At 41.6% G+C, this 19,466-nt stretch overlaps 1 protein-coding gene across 2 annotated transcripts in view; it reads left to right on the forward strand.

Annotated features, from left to right (window-relative positions):
* Positions 1-15,909: 15,909 nt before the first annotated feature.
* DCP2 (decapping mRNA 2) overlaps positions 15,910-19,466 on the forward strand; it is a 51,503-nt gene continuing 47,946 nt past the window's right edge. The window contains exon 1 of one of the 2 annotated variants that reach the window (XM_045446811.1): positions 15,910-16,274. Coding sequence is in view for 1 of the 2 variants with exons in the window: in XM_045446810.1 (XP_045302766.1) it covers positions 16,222-16,274 (53 nt within the window). In the remaining variant the exon portion in view is untranslated. The remainder of the gene's footprint in view (positions 16,275-19,466) is intronic. The other variant, XM_045446810.1, reaches the window with a different exon arrangement.

Consider the following 19,466-nt stretch of genomic DNA (forward strand, 5'->3'; position numbering starts at 1 on the left):
AAGAGACTCTTAAATATAGAGAACAAACTGAGGGTTGCTGGAAGGGGTGTTGGGTGGGGGGATGGGCTAAATGGGTGATGGGCATTAAGCAGGGCACCTGTTGGGATGTGCCCTGGGTGTTATATGTAAGTGATGAGTCACTAAATTCTATTCCTGAAAGCAATATTATACTATATGTTAACTAACTTGGATTTAAATTAAAAAAAAAAAAGAAAGAAAAAGATAAGTCACAAAGGGAGACTGAGAATGAGATACTAGAGGTTAAGAGAAGTAAGGAAGTCAGGAGAGGGGAAAACTCAAAGGAGAGAATGGTCCACAGGGTCAGATATCATGGAGTGATCCTATAATATAGGCAGAGAAGAAGGTGTGCATTATTTGCTGATTGGAAAGTTAATGATGGCTTTGGTTAGAGCAGTTTCCATTGAGTAGTAGGAAAAGAATGAAGTGCATTGGGGTTGAGGGGTGCATTCATGAAGACTCGGAAATGAATGTGCATCATTTTAAGAAGTTTACATTCAAATAGCAAGAGAGACATAATAGCTAGAAAGGCAAACATAATTTTAGGATCTAGAGAATATTAAGCTAAGTGAAATAAGCCAGTCAGAGAAAGACAAATACCATATGATCTCAGTCATATGTGGAATTTAAGAAACAAAACAGCGAACAAAGGGGAAAAAAAAGAGAGAAGCCAAAAAACCAGACTCTTAACCATAGAGAACAAACAGGTAATTACCAGAGGGGAGGGGAGTTTGGGGGATGGGTGAGATAAGTGAAGAGGATTAAAGAGAGCACTTGTCATGAGGAGCACTGACTAGTATATGGAATTGTTGAGACACCATATTGTACACCTGAAACTCATAAAGCACTGTATGTTAGCTACACTGGAATTAAAATTAAATTTAAAAAAATTTAAAAAAGAATAGTTGCCACATCTCTCACATGTAGCTGTGAGAGGGCTAGAAAATATAGGCTTTTCAATGAGCCCTTCAACCTCCAGGAAGGAGGAGAAGCTGTCAATGGTAGTATCTTCTGGCTATCAAAGTGGCTGACACCGACTGCCTTGCCTCCCCATCATGCGGCTTGGACTCTGTAATTCCAAGACGCCTCTTTGCTATCCTGTGCATTGCTCACAATCCCTTCTTTGAGGTTATATTCTGCTAGATCATCTACGGTACCTAACGTTTAGTCAAGTACAATTTTAGGATTATGTCATGCGGTACGTTTGACAGCTCTGAAAAATAGCTTTGGGTTACTTTAAGGTATTGCGGTAAAGTTTCTAAGCAAAGCTGAAAGGAAGGGGTGTAGAAGTCACGGAAAGGTCTTCATTTGGAAGATATTGTAAATATTTGACACCCAAGCAGAACATGCTGGTTACAAAAGGGCAACGTGAAGGATCTTCGTGGTGATGAAAATGTGGTGTGTCCTGACCGTGTCATGTCAGTATCCTGGTTGTGATAAGATGCTATAGTTTTGTTAAGATGTTACCATTGTGGGAAACTAGGTAAAGGGTAAATCAGATCTCTCTTCTTACAATTAGATGTGACGCTACAGTTTCTTCAAAATAAAAGTTTAATTTTACAAAAATCAACATCATTTCATTGTAAACTATATCTCAATAATTTTTTTAGAGTCAACTGCATTTCAAACTGGTACATTTATTTTTTTTCAATATATGAAATTTATTGCTAAATTGGTTTCCATACAACACCCAGTGCTCATCCCAACAGGTGCCCTCCTCAATGACCATCACCCACCCCCCCCCTCCCTCCCACCCCCCATCAACCCTCAGTTTGTTCTCAGTTTTTAAGAGTCTCTTATGCTTTGGCTCTCTCCCACTCTAACCTCTTTTTTTTTTTTCCCTTCCCCTCCCCCATGGGTTTTTGTTAAGTTTCTCAGGATCCACATAAGAGTGAAAACATGTGGTATCTTTCTCTGTATGGTTTATTTCACTTAGCATCACACTCTCCAGTTCCATCCACGTTGCTACAAAGGGCCATATTTCATTCTTTCTCATTGCCACGTAGTACTCCATTGTGTATATAAACCACAATTTCTGTATCCATTCATCAGTTGATGGACATTTAGGCTCTTTCCATAATTTGGCTATTGTTGAAAGTGCTGCTGTAAACATTGGGGTACAAGTGCCCCTATGCATCAGTACTCCTGTATCCCTTGGGTAAATTCCTAGCAGTGCTATTGCTGGGTCATAGGGTAGGTCTATTTTTAATTTGTTGAGGAAACTCCACACTGTTTTCCAGAGTGGCTGCACCAGTTTGCATTCCCACCAACAGTGCAAGAGGGCTCCCGTCAAACTGGTACATTTAAAATGACATGTTTAGTATGCAGTTTTGACTATTCTTATCAAATTCTTTTTCAAATATTAAAGAAACAAGGGGGGAAAGTCAGTTGAATTCTCAGTAAGAAGGTCTCAATATTTTAAAACTTTTTATTATGAACATTTGAAAATACATACAAAAGAATATAATTAAACTCCATCTACTCATCATCCAATTCAACAATTACCACCCTGTTGTTAGTCTTACTTTATCTATTTGCCTTGCAATTTTTCCCCGGTCGATTATTTTAAAGCAAATCCCAGACATTATATTATTTTACCCTTAACTAAGTCTATTTTTAAATCCAGTGATCCTAAGCACAATGAACAAAGGAAATAAAACTCCACAATTTCACATTTCTAAAGCCAGCAATTTTCACACACTGAAAAAAAAATGTGTAGTTACTGATTCCTGGAAACGGAAGTAAGAATGTAGATAGACACAGAGAAAGCTACAGAGCAGGGATACAGAGCATGACAAGCAAAATAATGCCCCTGAAATGTCCATCCTAATCCCTGGAATCTATAAATATGTTACCTTAATGGAAAAGGAGAAAGTTGCAGTTGCTATAAATATGTTACCCTAACGGAAAAGGAGAAAGAAAGTTGCAGTTGAAATTAAGGTTCCTAATTGGCTGACTTTAAGATAGGGAGATTGTCCTGGGTTATCTGGATGGGCCCAAAGTAATCACAGGGTTCCTTAAAAATGAAAGAAGTGGGGCGCCTGGGTGGCGCAGTCGGTTGAGCGTCCGACTTCAGCCAGGTCACGATCTCGCGGTCCCGGAATTCGAGCCCCGCGTCGGGCTCTGGGCTGATGGCTCAGAGCCTGGAGCCTGTTTCCGATTCTGTGTCTCCCTCTCTCTCTGCCCCTCCCCCGTTCATGCTCTGTCTCTCTCTGTCCCAAAAATAAATAAACGTTGGAAAAAAAAAAAATTAAAAAAAAAAATGAAAGAAGAGGGCTGCTTGGGTAGCTCAGCTGGTTAAGCATTGGACTCTTGATTTCCGGTCAGGTCATGATCTCATGGCTCATGGGGTTGAGCCCCGAGTTGGGTTCCACACTGATAGCACGAAACCTGCTTGGGATTCTCTCTTGCTCTCTCGCTCTCTCTCTCTGCCCCTCCCCTACTCTCTCTCTCTCTCTTTCCCTCTCAAAATAAATAAATAAACATTTAACAAAAATGGAAGAGGAAGCAGAGGTGAGTCACAGGGAGATGGGACTATGAAGAAAGGTCAGAGTGGTGTGATGTAAGAGGAATCGACTTGCCACTCCTGGCTTGGAAGATGAAGGAAAGGGAGCAGGAGCCAAAGAATGTAGATGGCCTCTGGGATCTAGAAAAAGCAATGCCCTAGAGGCCCCAGTAGAGAAGACAACCCTGTTGACATCTTGATTTTAGTCCAGTGCGATCTGTGTGGGGCTTTTCACCTAGAGAACTTTAAGATAGTACATTTGTATTGTTTAAGCCACCAAATCTGTGGTAATTTGCTAGAGCTGCAATATCAAAGTGAGGTCCAGAGTGAAAGGGTGTCACCATTTGACAGAGCTACCATGACTATTCAATTAGAGAAGGCCACCTTTAATGGGGGAGGTTTTGTTATGCGGGAAAGGGTTTCATCAGAGATCTGAGTCATTTAACCGGTAAATAATGTAATTACGCCAATACCTTAGAAATATGATCCTGTGTATAGCAAAAGCCTCACTTTTTAAGTCCTGCCCTTGGACTAAAAACATGAGTCAGCAGTGCGCTATAAAATTTTAAAATGCAGAAAAGGAATGTACACCCTCTGCTGGTGGATATAAAGCAGACTTTTCATGTTTTGGATTTGGTTTCCTGTATATTCTGGGAAGAGTGAAGACTACCCAGGCCTATCTGGGGGGGCCTGTCTGGACTCACTGCACTATGAACCCCATGTAGACTGTAGAACACCCTATGGGGCCAACCTGAGCTGATTATTTTCAGAGTGAGTGTTTGGAGAAGTTATTTCTCTGGATCTGTTTGTTGCTTCAACAGAAACTTTTTAAAACTTTTTTTTTAATGTTTATTTATTTTTGAGGGGGAGAGAGAGAGAGAGCGAGAGAGCAAGCAGCGGAGGAGGGGCAGAGAGAGAGAAAGGGAGGGAGACACAGAATTCGAAGCAGGCTTCAGGCTATCAGCACAGAGCTTCTTGTGGGACTTGAACCCACAAACTATGAGATCATGACCTAAGTCAGAGTCGGACGCTTAACCAACTGAGCCACTCAGGGGTCCTCAACAGAAACTTCTTTTAAAGAATTCAGTATAAGAGATGCTATGAGACAAACATGTTTTCCCAATTAAGATGCTTACAAGGTCATTTAAACAAAAAAAAACCCAGCCTCCAGCATGCTTTCTCAACCATAACATTTATTCAAAGACTCAACAAGTAATTAGTGTGTTAGTTACTTAGTTTCTGAAATCATAGTAAAAAATAATCCCTTCATCCATGACAAGGAATTAATATAAACTAGTTTTTAAGAACTGTTATAGAGATTATATTTCTGATTTTTAAACATTAAGAAATTATTTATTTGAAAAAAAGAAATATCCTGAAACAATTTTCTTTTTCCTGATTTGTTCCTCATGCAAAAGAAGGTTATTTACCAGTGGATTAAGTTTTCTCATTTGGGTCTGAGAACTTCATTCCCTGTCCCTGCCCTTTCGGCTGCCTTCTCCCATTCTGGGCAAACCTGTCAAAGTATGGAGGTTAGACATGACAGAGGAGCAGGAAGGGGAGGGCGAAAGAAAAGGAAGAGGTTCTAAAGTTCTAGAGTGTAGAATTCTTTTATATAGACATTTGCATGCAATATGTTTATACTTAACATACATAGTTACATATGACATGTATTTACATTATTTATATTTATTACATTATTATACATTGTATTATATACATTATATATGGTTATATACTATATTTTACATAGATAGACAAATAGAGCAAGTAAGCTCTGTATTAATCAGGACTCTTTAATGAGAGTAACAAAAACCCATCTAAGCTAGAATGAGTTCATCTTTTCCAACAGCAGATTTACTTTGTTTAAAAAGAGATTCACACTCATAATAGGATTTTGCATCCCATCACCTCCTCCTCCTCCTCGGTAACCTTGGCATATATGTGGTGATAACTTACTCGTTGGCCTAGACATCAGTCAGCAAATCTTTATAGAGTGCCCATCACACAAGGACACTCTAGGCACTGGGGATTCAATGCATAACTTAGAGAAAAGATCCCTGCTTTCTTGTAACTTACACTATAGTAAGGGAGAGAGAAAAAATGGATTGAGAAAATTTCAGATTGAGGAAGCTATTTAGATGAGTGGTCTGAGAAGAATTTCTGAAGAGGTGATGTTTAAGCTGTAGAGACAGCACAAAAAGGAGGGTATTGCAGAGGGGGTGGGCAGCATTCCAGGCAGAAGGAATGGTCTGTAGAAAGAGCTTGGAGTATGTAATGGATTGCAGGGAGACTACTGTGGCTCGAATGTAGTGAGAGATGAAGATGGGACATGAAAGGAAGGTAGAGTGAGTGACGGGCAGGTGCCCCATCATGTAAAGTCTCTCAAGCCATGGCACACAAATTGGATTCTACACTGAGGGTCATGAAGGTTTTCAAGTTAATGTTTTGAGATGATCACTCTTGCTGCTTGGTGGAGGATGGATTGCCACAGGGACAGGAGACATTTAGGAGCCTGTGGAAGTAGTCCAGCTGAGCTTGAGATGGCTTGGATTAAGGTGGGGAAAGCTGAGATGGAGAAGAGGGAATGGGTCTTGGAGGTAGACTGGCCAGGACTCATCAGTGGTTTACATGTGTGCCTGTGTGAGAAAGATAGGAATTAAAGTTCACTCTTAGGTTTCTGGTTGGAGCCACTGGATGCCTAGTGGAACATGTCAATTGAAATGATTTGGGCCAGGGGCACCTGGGTGGCTCAGTTGGTTAAGCGTCTACTCTTGATTTCTACTCTTGACTTCATCTCATAATTTCAGGTCATAATTTCATGAACCATGGGATGGAGCCCTGCATTAGGCTTTGCACTGACAGTGTGGAGCCTCCTTGGGATTCTCTCTCACAAAATAAATAAACAGTAGGGCACCTAGGTGGCTCAGTCTGTTAAGTGTCCAACTTTGGCTCAGGTCATGATCTCTCCGTTCATGAGTTTGAGCCCTACATCAGGCTCTCTGCTGACAGCACAGATCCTCTGTCTCCCTCTCTGTCTGCCCCTCCCTCTCTCTCTCTCTCAAAAATAAACACTTAAAAATAAATAAATAAATGAATGAATGAATGAATGAATGAATGAATAAATAAATAAATAAAAATTGTTTTTAAAAAAAAGGAAAGACATGATTTGGACCAAAGTAAAAGAAAGCTTTGGCTGAAACAAAAGGACTCATAAGGGTTCATTTAAGTCCAGAGGTAGGACAGGCTTCAGGGTTCATTGTCTGGCTCCCGGTTAGAGATCTAGGTGTGACTTTTCAGCCCTAACCGTAGGCAAACACAAAAGCTCTACTTGACAAGTCTCCCAGGGAATGGCTGCCCTCCCCACGCAGACTTGGTGGGCAGCCAGTGCACTGCAGTCTCTAGGGGGCGCTGCAGTCAGGGACTCGGGCCCCTCTGACTCCCGTGCCAGGAACAAGTGCATTCCTAGCCCTGGGGCCTCCACTCCTATCTCTTTAGCTGAGGCCTTGGCGGAGGTCTTCTTTGGTCTCCTCTGCTGACGCCACCTCCTGGGGGAAGGAGGAGTACTTTCCCACTCCTAGCCCTTCCCCTCCCTCTCTGCCCACGGTCCACAAAACTGCCAGAGACTTTTGTTCAGTGAGACCACCCCCCTGACCCTTGACCTCCACCTGACCCTTGACTCTGTTCCATGGGAGAGTGAAGCTGAAGGAGTCACTGCTTTCTCTGGTTTTAGCCATCCAGGTAAGTGATTAAAGGCTTAACTCTTTCATTTTTGGCTTGTTGATTTAATTGGCTACTCTGACACCTGACAACTCTGGCCCCCACCTGGAGCCAGGTGCTTGAACAAGCGCTATCTCTCTCTCTTTCTCTCACTCTCTCTCTTTCTCTCTCTCTGTCTCTCTCATTCCTCCCCCACACCTACCCCTAGGCCAGGTCAGCTGAGCTCTTGACCGCTCTGCCTCCTTTTCTCTTCAGGTCTTTCAGCTTTGCCCTCCTCCTTGTGTCAGCTTTATCCTCAGGATGACGGTCACCAGCTAGACCCAAGACCCGACATGTACCGCTCACCTGCTTGTAGCCACCAACCTTCGTTCCACATTTTTCCTTAAGTTCTTCTTTCCAGCTTATCTCTTAACACAGGCAAAAGACCTGAGGGCATAGCATCCCTGAAAGAAACTAAAGCCACCCTTCAAACAATGACTGCCTGCAAGAAGAGTGCCACTGGCCCAGGCCACCCAGACCAACTGGAACGTAACCCCCCACTCACAGGTGCGCAGATGGACCTTGGAGACACTGACAGTTACCTTTCTCTCATTATTATACTAAAATCTCCACCCAAGGAGAAGCACAAGCCTCATTGTCATAACCTGCAATGTATGTATAGAAAGGCATGTTTCCTTAGGGTGTGTGTAGGACGCCCACCTCTACATATGGCGACAAGGCTCCCCTTCCTAACTATTCATCCTAACCCTAAATAAAAGGAGCCCATTCAGACTTGCTCCAGGAGTCATGGCTTTGGAAGTTATTCCCATGATCTCCTTACTTGCCGCAAATATAGTTTACTCTGTGTGACAACTCCACCTGGTGTAGTTTCTATGACTCACCAACAAGTGAACTCACATGAGTTTGGGTACAGTTCCACATATCATATCCTGACTCGATGACGTTTCATTAAAAAAGAGAGACTTTTACATCTTAAGGATGTAAGCAGGAGTCCTAAGATTCACAGAATGGTTGCTAACAAGGGATGTAATCTGATGATTCACTGAGGCCAACCAGAGCCAAATCCTGGAGCCAAGAGTGCGCTGGTTTTCTGCACAGCCACACATGCTCCATGTGAAACTGAGGACTGCATGTCTGAATCATGATTCTGTTCAGAAAGATTAAGAGGTGAATTCAAACACAGACTGAAACATAATTTGCCATGTGCCCCTCATGAAAATATGGACTTCCTTATTCAAAAGGCAGGAAAAAAAGTGTCACTGAAAGTACTAAATTATAAAACCTTTTCCTTTTCTCTATGGTCTTTCAATTTGCCATGGTGTTTTTATTTGATATTCATTGTCATCCTAAGTAAAGGACAACTAAAATTGTAAATTGTTACAGTATCACCATTCATCTTTATATTGTGCGTTGCCAACTTTAAATGCAGATATAAGAACATTTAACTCACATAGAATCACCAAAATTATACAACTCACATTTCATAGCTGGTACATGCATGATGTATTTTATTCTTACAAAAACGGTGGAAACATTACACAAAATTAACCCGTCTGTGTTCCTGTCATTTCTTGATGTGCACACATTCTACCATACTCTCTACATTTGGCTTATGATGAATGATGTGAAAGGAACTAGGGAAAAGTGTCTTTCACTTTCCTTCAGTGTCACCATTTTTAGCATAAGTGGTTGGTTAATATAGGGAATTAATAGGAAAGTAACATGACAGGGTTCCTTGGTTCTTTGTGTTTCTGAGACTGCCACTGTCTTCTTTTTGCATCTGAAGCAAGTTCTGATTTATAGGAAGATCTCAGGGCTCACAGTGATCCCACTTACTCAGTTTAACATGGTTACCTTGTCTCACTTTCAATCCGGTTGAACTTCCATGAATCACGGGCTCACGGAAATTCTGTTCTCATGGGATATTTGCAATGCTATATGCAATTGGGGCAGCAAAGAGTGAGTACACACACATTATTACATGTATCTCCTCTACTTAAGTGCACGCTCCTTTGTCTTACCAATTTCATTCACAGAACACAACTTCAAAAATGAGATCAGTGAGAATTTTAAGATGGTGGGCACCTGGGAGGCTCAGTCGGTTGAGTGTCTGACTTCGGCTCAGGTCATGATCTCCCAGTTCATGAGTTCCAGCCCTGCATGGAGCTTGCTGCTGTCGGTGCAGAGCCCACTTCGGATCCTCTGTCCCCTTCTCCCTGCCCCTCCCCCCACTCACTCTCTTTCTCAAAAATAAATAAACATTAAAAAAATTAAAGATGGTGATGGGAGAGCATTAAACCAAGCATGGGGCTTTTCTGAGTACAAGGCCTTGTGTGTCACACACGCACAGGCCACACACGCACCAAGAAGCAGGCCTTGGTGAATGAGTGCTGGGTAAACAAGCAAGAATGTCCACTACAAGACACATTTACTGAAACGAGAAAGATTGACTATGGAGAATAGTTTGTGTGTAAAAAATCAAGATCCTTTATATACATAGCAAACGTTTATTTCTTGCTTGGGCAGAACCTGAAGCAGATATTCTGCTGTAGCTCCTCTCCAGGTCAAAAATTTAGAAACCTGTACTCCTCCCACAGTTTCAAGGGTCTTGTGCTTCCAGGTGGGAAGAGAAGGAAAGAGAGAATATAAAAATTACATGGGACATTGCAGGAATTGTGCTTAGAAGTTGGATGTATCACTTTTATCTTCATTTCATTGGCTAGAACTCAGTTATCTGCTTCCACCTAAATGCGAGAGGGCCTGTGAATCCCAGAAGAGGAAATGGGATTGCTCAGCATCTAGTAAGACTCCGATAGAGATCAATGAAGGTTTTGTTTTTTTGTTAGATGTGACTAAAGCATTTTATATGCCATGGGAAATGATCCAGCGTTTGTGGGGCTGACAGAAAGGGCAAATATGTGTTGTTCTGTAAATGCTGACTTGAATCATATTTGTTGGTCGAAGGGTACGCACTTTGTTATGAGACGCATAAATTCTAGAGACCTACTGTACAGCATGCTGACTAGAGCTAATAATGTTGTAATGTATACTTGAAATTTGCTCAGAGTACATCCTAAGTGTTCTTACCACACACACAGAAAAGGTAAGTATGTGAGAGGATGGATGTTCATTAGGTTGATTGTGGTAATCATTACATAATATCAAAACATCATGTTATATCTGCTATGGTCTGAATGTTTGTGTCCCCCCACCCCCCGACCCATAAGTTCAACTCCTAGTGCCCAGTGTGATAGTATTAGGAGGTGAGGGCTTTGTGAAATGCTTAAGTCATGAATGTAGAGCCCTCGTGAATGGAATTAGTGCCCTTATTAAAGAGAGCCTGGAAGGCTAGCTTGCCCCTTCCCACCATGCAAGGTTGCAACCAGAAAGCACAGTCTATAAACTAGGAAATAGGTTCTCACCAGATACCAAATCTGCTAGTGCCATGATCTCGAACTTCCCAGCCTCCAGAATTATGAGAAATAAATGTGTGTTGTTTATCAGCCACGCAATTGATGGCATTTTTGTCATAGTAGCCTGAATGGACTAGGACAACACCTTAAATATGTACAATTTTTATTTGTCAATCACACCTCAATATAGCTGGAAAATAAATTTTAAAAAAAACTTTGAAGGGATGTGAAAAGGCTTTGACAGACTTAATTTAATCTCATTTAATTAATTAATTTTTAATTTAATTTTTTATTTTTAAAATTTACATCCAAATTAGTTAGCATATAGTGCAACAATGATTTCAGGAGTAGATTCCTTAGTGCCCCTTACCCATTTAGCCCATCTCCCCTTCCACAACCCCTCCAGTAACCCTCAGTTTGTTCTCCATGAGTCTCTGCTGTTTTGTCCCCCTCCCTGTTTTTATATTATTTTTGTTTCCCTTCCCTTATATTCATCTGTTTTATCTCTTAAAGTCCTTATATGAGTGAATTCATATGATTTTTGTCTTTCTCTGACTAATTTCACTTAGCATAATACCCTCCAGTTCCATCCACGTAGTTGCAAATGGCAAGATTTCATTCTTTTTGATTGCTGAGTAGTACTCCATTGTGTGTGTGTGTGTGTGTGTATATATATATATATATATATATATATATATATACACCACTTCTTCTTTATCCATTCATCCATAGATGGACATTTGGGCTCTTTCCGTACTTTGGCTATTGTTGATAGTGCTGCTATAAACATGGGAGTGCATATGTCCCTTCAAAACAGCACACCTGTATCCCATGGATAAATGCCTAGTAGTGTAATTAGGGTAGTTTTATTTTTAGTTTTTTGAGGAACCTCCATACTGTTTTCCAGAGTGGCTGCACCAGCGTGCATTCCCAACTTAATCTCATTTAATTTAAAAGAAGGTCAGTAAGCATATTACATATTTTTTAAAAGAATTTGATGACAACTTTTTTTGTTGTAAGGATTATTGCATTTAAAAAAATATACTATAACATGCTGCAGAGACATTAATAGTAATTATTATTGTGTCATTCTCCCTAAAGCAGAATTCCTGAGTTCAGAAGAACTGAATTCTAGTCCTGGCTCTATTTCATACTGTCATTTAATCATTTAATCTCTATAAGCCTCATTAATCTTTTTGCCTATCCCATGTAGTTAGAAAGACTAAATGAGATAGCATATTTTAAAACAGTAAAGGTTTTGATTGGCTCAATTATTTTAAAATTGTATCAGTATTATAACATAAGAACCCCAGCATCTCCCTTTGTCTTAATTCCAAACTCCACTTTATCTGCCTTTCTCAAGCGACGGGCTGCTGGGCCTGTGGATGGTTGGGTTTGAATGAGGCCTTGAATTCTTTGGAAGTCATGGCTCAGGGGACTGCCATAAGGGCTGCTCTGCTGTGAACCCGTCCGGCTCCTAGATGTGTGTGTGGGTGAGGAAGCAGGGGTGGGATGGTGAATGGACAGGAAAGTAGCTTGGAAGATGCCCCCAGACATCTGTGGAATTCTCAGTGGGGAGATTGGCTTAGCACTATTTGGAAGTTTGGGGACTTGCAAGCCCCTCAGTGCTAAAAAAAAAAAAAAAGAGTTGCATATCTGCCCCTGAGCTGAGACTTCAAAGAAATAAGGGAGCAGGAAGGCTTCCTCCAGGTCCTTTAGCAAGTGCCCAGTAGCCTGCTTCTTTGGATCTTTAACATTGACCCCTGGGGAAAAAACATCACTTGGTCTTCCACTATTGCTTCACTGCCATCATTTAGTGTAGTCTAAAAACCAGACTTGAGCTTCAAATGACACCTAAGAAAAACAGCCACTAAGATACCCCCTACATAGAAAAGAAGTTCAGTTAGGACATATAGAATGCATATCCAACAAAATAGAACTATTGAAAAAGCTCCCCCTTCCCCTTAGCAATCCATTACACCATGCTGCCTGGACTTCCATCAGCTATCATCTGCATTTCTTTTGCCAGAGGGCTTTTTCTGGCCACCAGAGGCTGCCTTGCTGTGCATGTGGCAGGCTGGCGTACAGGCTCCAGGAGCATGCCTTAACCAAGGACTGACGAAAGTTAGTATATAAATATCCCATCTTCCTCATCCCTTGGGTAGGATAACTCCGCAGCATGTGTTTTACCCTGGCCTCCAGAATTCTCCAGCGGGATCAGCTCCAGTTACTTCCTTGATAATCCATTTTTTTGGCTTTCTTTGCTTCCTGACTCACTTTCCTACTCTACTACCATTCTTTCCTGGATCACCTCCCACATAAACTACTTGCACTCAAATCCTTGTCCCGGGGTCTGCTTCTTAGGAAACCCAAACTAAGACGTGTAGTGTGCCAAGGGGGTTGAATAAAGCAAATAGAATACTTCTGTCTGTGCTCCCCTATTTGACTCCCAGAACACTTTCAGCTTGGTCTGGAAGGATTTTCTCTTTAGAGAATTTGATCAGCTGGAAAGAATGACCTACAGATGCTGATGCCATGTGCTCCCAGCTAACAGCTCAGCCAGATCACCCCACGGTGAAGCTCTCAGGAAACAAGTTCCATCTACATTATAGCACTTAACTCTGGTTTTTTAGTTACGTATGCTTAAGTATGAGTGAATAGTTGAGGACCACCAGGAAACTTCCAATATGATAGATGGAGACCAAATTAATAGCAAAAAGCAGCTGAGAGGAATAAGAGGCTATTCAGGAAGAAGAAAACTTTAAAAATGTACTGTTAGGGGCACTTGGGTGGCCTAGTTGGTTAAGCGTCTGATTTTGGCTCAGGTCATGATCTCATGGTTCCTGGGTCTGAACCCTGCGTCCGCCTCTGTTCTGCCAGCTCAGAGCCTGGGGCCTGATTTGGATTCTGTGTCTCCCTCTCTCTCTGCCCCTCCCCCACTTGCACTCTGTCTCAAAAATAATCATTAAAAAAAAATTTAAAAATGTATTGTTAGTATCCTCATAGGGATAAGAAATCGATAAATCAGGCTATGACACCATAATGAAGAGACAGTTGAAGAACAAAAGAGAACTATAGAAAAGTGAAAATGGTATAGGCCACTGGAAGATAAATTTGAGTTCTCCAATAAGGAGCAAAAAGACAGATGGAAAACAGCAGAGTAAAATAGGTGGTAACAGGGCTCTTAAGTCAAGTTTGGCCTTGAGTATACATCAGAAGCTGATGTAGGAGAGCTATTAGAAGATAATAGTGTTGGAACAAAAGAAAATTAAACGTGGGCAGTTGTGCAGGCCAAGAATGGAGGCAGAGGTACTGGTTAGGTAGTTCTTGCACTAGTGAGGAGAAATAATGGGCACCTGATATAAAGAGTGGGCATTTGGACAGAAATTAAGAAAAAGATAAGAGATTAAATGGTAGAACTGATGGGGTTTTGGGGTGACGGTGTGGTTCAGAGCTGATGGCCAGGAAAGAATTCTTGAAGATGTCCTTGGTGCAAAAAGGTGATTTCATTAAAGCATGGGGACAGGACCCATGGGCAGAAAGAGCTGCACTGGGGTTGTGAAGAGTGACTGGTAATATATCTTCAGGTTAGGAGGGGGTTAGGGACAGCATAAGTTTCTAAGGAATTTTGGAAGTAAGGTTTGTTTCCAGGACTTTGAGGAGCTAGCTCTTGTTAGAAAAACATCATTTATTACTGTTTAGTAAAACATCAGTCATGAGACCCTTCAGATGTATATCAGGGGGCCATAAGCCTGGAGCATGATTGCCAGCATATATCTTGCGGGGGGTGGAGGGGTTGGGGGAATGGGGGTAGAGATAAAGGAAGTTTCCAAAGGAATTTTTATGTGTTTAAGGAGACTCACAGGATCCTCAAGGGGTTAGGACAATGTTAAGCCAAGATTCCCTTTCGGCCCTAGCAAAGTGTCATCATCGAGGCAGCTGAGCTCCTCGAGGAAGGTCACTCTGCCTGTTTCAAGGACTTGTCAATGGGCTGTAGGCAGTAAGGGAATTTAATTTTTCATTTGCCCTTGTTTCCCACATCGCCATGGTAAGCACTTAACCCCCCCTACATCTTTTCTTAAATTATTTATTTATTTTTTTTGAGAGAGCACGATGGGGAGGGGCAGAGAGAGAGAGGGAGACAAGGAATCTGAAGCAGGCTCCAGTCTCTGAGCTGTCAGCACAGGGTCCAACACAGGGCTTGAACTTACAAATCCAGAGGTCATGACCTGAGCCGAAGTCGGATGCTTGAGTGACTGAACCGCCCAGGCATCCCAAAGCCTCTTACATCTTGATGAGGGTGATATTAGGGCTCCAGGAAACAGAATCTATAGGTTTCTGGAGATTAGGCTATGAATAAGAGTGCCTTTTTCTTGGAGTTTACTAAGTTATCTGTAAACTTAAGGAGACTCCTGTCCTGCATGACTGTGATCTCTACCAGTCAGCCATTTGCTTTCTTTCCTTTTCCCTGTTCTTGGGCAGGCAGGAGTGTCTGAGGAATATCACGCATATCCCACCTCCAGGGTTGGGGGGTTCTCTGCTGTTAGCCTGACTTGGCCCTCAGCTTGCCCCATGCTCCCTCATCAGAATGAATTAAAGTTGTGACTGAGGGGTGCGTTTGTGTGGCTGTCAGTCTGATGTAAAAGGAGGAAGTTAAAGAATGATGAATCTAGATTTTTTTTCTGCAAGATCCTAAATGGATTGGGCTCTATTAAGTAAGATGAGGAATCAGTGAGGGCTAGTAGATTGGAGTATGTGTAGGAGGTAGAATGAAGATTCCCAAGTTCAGGTTCAATCAATATTTTCTCAGATCTCACTAGGTGTCAGATAGTAGGATAAAGTTCTGTCTGGGTCCTTTGAGGAAAGGCAGAGGTAAGCCACCACACACACACAAAAGACAACCGGTGTTTGTAGTTAGAGGCCCAGCCCTTGGCCTGGAGGCGATGGGACGGCAATGAGTGTGCAGGATACTTGGTGACAGGAATTCCAAGTGCACGCTTGCGCAGGATGCGCCGTCGGCGTCCGCCCTGAAGAAGTACGAGCGCCTGCTTGGTCACCAAGAGGATATTTACACCACGCCAAACCCTAGGATGTAGCCTCCGAGTCTACCAGCAAGACCTGAATCCTCTGGACTTTCTATAGTGCAGAGGAGGCATGGTGCGCATGCGCGTAGCCACCCCAGGGCTCAATCACAGGCGGCGGGAAGTTGGTTTTCTGAGTAGCAACTGAGCAGCTTGAAGACGGATTGGAGACGACAGACCAATAAACAAACATTTCATTGGCTTAGCTTGCTCAGCCTCCCAATTCTACAGCTTCCCATTGGACATTTCAAGCAGAGCAGGGGCGTGACTCCCGGGGCTCCGCCCCGCGCTCTGGCCCAGGCTCGGGGTTCTGGGCTGAGGGAGCCGGACGGAAGTGAGCGGGTCCCGCCCCTTCCCCCTCTCTTTGCTGGAGCCGCTGCCGCCGCCGCTGCCCGCTTTCCGGCGAGCCGGAGTCTCCGTGCCGTACCCTTGGTCCCCGGCCGCGCGGAGCCGGGATGCACTGCTCCTGCTGTGGGTTCTCATCATGGAGACCAAACGGGTGGAGATTCCCGGCAGCGTCCTGGACGATCTCTGCAGGTACCACGTCGCCCCTTGCTGCCACGGCCCCCTGAGTCTCCTCCTCGTTTTCTGTCACGTTGGTCGACCCCGGAGGCCTCCGCGCCCCCTCCCCCCCGGCCGCATCCTTGTTCTCGCTTTCCGGTCCCGCCGTTGCTCGCTTTCCCGGGTCGACCCTTCTCTCCCACGACACCACCCGGTCTTTCACCCGCAGCCTCCCGGTTTCTCACGGCCCCTCCGTCCTTCTTGCGGAGCACCGGAATTTCCTCATTTTCTTAGTTCCTAACTCTTTTGCTTTCCTGAAAGTGAAGCCGCTGCGCCAAAGTCTGGGTCTTGAGCGCTTTTCGGCTGCCTCTTCCCCCTCCCATTGTTTTTTTCTGCCATTGACTTTTATAGAACCGCTCCCCCCGACCCCCTCCGTCTTATTCCTCAATTCTGTCGGAAGACCCCAGAGTTTTGAATCTTCGTCCCACGCCCCCGGACCTACGCAGGGAGCAGTTTCAAACTTACCCTTTCGCTCGTGTGTTCTTCCACGTCCCTGGCATTTTCTAAATTGCTCTAAAGAATTACTCCCTTGTTTATCCCCAAACTTACCGTTGGAAGGGGGAAAAAGTCTAGAGTTGCTCTTCTTTTCATTCTTCAATTTTCCTTGAAGGAGATTCTCAACTGCAGGATTTTAACTCGTATACTTTTACAAGAGAAATTTTTTTGCACTCTTCCTGTTGTTAGCTATAATTTCAGATAGCGAAAATTGTAAAATGGACTTAAAATATTTTCTTTTCCCGAAGTAAAATTTTTCGTACAGTAACACCCTGGGTTGTCGCCGGCTAAGTGGATTGTGAGATAACTTAAATTACAAGTGAGTAAAAGGCTCCGATAAAAAACAAAACAAAACATCTTTTCAAGTGTGTTTACTGTATTTATGTCTAGAATTCTGACTTTTAATAGTTGTGTCACATTCACGCTTTTTTTCCTTCTTTTTTTTTTTTTTTTTTTTTTAAATGGGAAAGAAAGAACACACTTGTGGAGGTACTGTTGTGTGCCAGGCACTGGGTGCTCCTTTCTCATCTATCATTTTATTTAATCCTGGAAACAACTCTGGTAGGTGCAGTTCTTGTACATTTTCATCTGACAAACAGACTTGGTTTGTAATCTACACAAGGTCACGTTTCTTGTAATTCAGAAAATCAGGATTTGAAACGTAGATCTTTTTCTCTACAATCAATGCCTGTACTGTTTCTCCTATGCCAGGTAGGCCTTACAGAAAATCAAGTCTAACATTTTAAACCTCACAAAAGTACGCGTAGATAAGTAAATAGACTAATTTTGCAACTAATAAGAATGTCACTGTACTTCTTTGGTGATGGTATGATTATAATTTTTGGAATATGATCGCTTCAAATGAACCACTTAAAATGTGCTTATTTTCTATGATCCCAAATTTCATAAGAAAAAAAGAGATTTGAGGGGCTCCTGGGTGGCTCAGGTCATGATCTCTTGGTTCATGGATTCGAGCCCCATGTCAGGCTCTGTGCTGACAGCTCAGAGCCTGGAGCCTGCTTCGGATTCTCTGTTTCCCTCTCTCCCTTCTTCCCCCACTCATGGTCTCTCTCTCAAAAATAAATAGACATTTAAAAAATTAAAAATATTTGATGTATATGTGTGTGGATAAATGGACGAACATGTACAAGAAGTGAGAGTATGATTTTTCTTGTTGTTTCCAAGATTTTTTAAAAGGATGTGTGTTTTCTAGTTAGAAAAAAAAGTAAAATGAGTACGTATTTGAAAAGGTGAGCAAGAATTATGTAGGGTTAATAGGGATACACATTAAAGAAAAAGATGGATAATCTTATACATTTTAATAAAGTAATCTTTCTACTAGTATGGGTTTATTTTGGATACTACGGAGGATTAAATATAATAAATAATTGTTGTATTTTGTAAACAATACGTTAAACATCTGATGAATGTTAAAGATTCTTACTAGGTTTTCCAGTGAGTGTATTTAAGCAATTTTATACAGATTTTTTTGGAATAGAGTAACTTTTTTTTTCTTCAAGAAATGAGAGTAACTTTTTTGCAATTACTGTGTTTTGGTTATATAAATGAGGATTGTATGTTTAAAACTAGGGCTAACTACCTGACAAACTAATAAACCAAATAACCATTTCTTAAAACTCTGAGTTTTAAAATAATGACATTTTAATGTTAATATTTTAATGTTTTTGTTGATTAAAGATGTTTAATGTTAACAATTCAGGCTTTTTTGATTTGGGGCTTTTTTAGAGACAAATTTATACTTAGAATTTATGTTTAATTTCTTTAAACATAAAGCTTAAGTGGAAAAAGGTTAATTTTTCTGACTCCTTTGCTGTTTTAAGTACATCTTGATTTATGAGTTTGGTCTTGACCCTCTTTGTTTTTACTCCCTTTTATGTTTTCCCCAATTATAGTGTTTAGTATTGTATTTAAGAGGTTTTTTGTTTGTTTTGTGTTGTCAATTTTTGATAAGTTACATATTCTTGCAAATCTTGCCTACTTCAGTCGTTGACCATATATTAGTAAGTTTTGGAGAAATGTATAGATTGATTTTGATGTGAAAAATTAGAGCAGGAGACTTACATTTTCAAGATACGACTTTGTAACCATTAGGCTGCTTATAACCTAGGACATGGAATGTTATTTTTGCAGTGATTTCATATGCAACATTTCATTTACTGGGATACTGTGCAGCCATTATAAATTCCTAAGGTAAACAGTAAGCTGAGGGAAAATATTTGTATCTTGAAATGATGTATGCAGTATACTATTGAGCATAACAGTCATTTGATATCTTTTTTTAAAAGAAATGTTTTAATGTCTTATGTATATTTGTGTGTGTGTGTGCGCGCACACACACACAAGAAGTCTGGGAAAATCAATCAAACTGATAACACTGGTTATTTCTAGGTAGAATGAAATTAGAAGAGAGGAAGGAAAGACTGTTGTCTAAGTGTTCTAGTGAACATTCTAGTAAACGTGTATGTAAAAAGTAGATCTGCCCCATTTTGTGGTGACATTTGCCTCTTGCACCATTAAAAGTGCATTTGACATTAAAAGTCCAAGAATTTTTCAATACCATTTAAATTAGCTTACTAAAGGCTTGAAGAGCATGTTTTTCAAGTAAAAACTGAAATCTACAGCTTAAGTTGTTTCTGTTTTAAAGAAATGCTT

This window comes from Leopardus geoffroyi, chromosome A1, assembly GCF_018350155.1.
Source record: "Leopardus geoffroyi isolate Oge1 chromosome A1, O.geoffroyi_Oge1_pat1.0, whole genome shotgun sequence".
NCBI classification, from domain to species: domain Eukaryota; kingdom Metazoa; phylum Chordata; class Mammalia; order Carnivora; family Felidae; genus Leopardus; species Leopardus geoffroyi.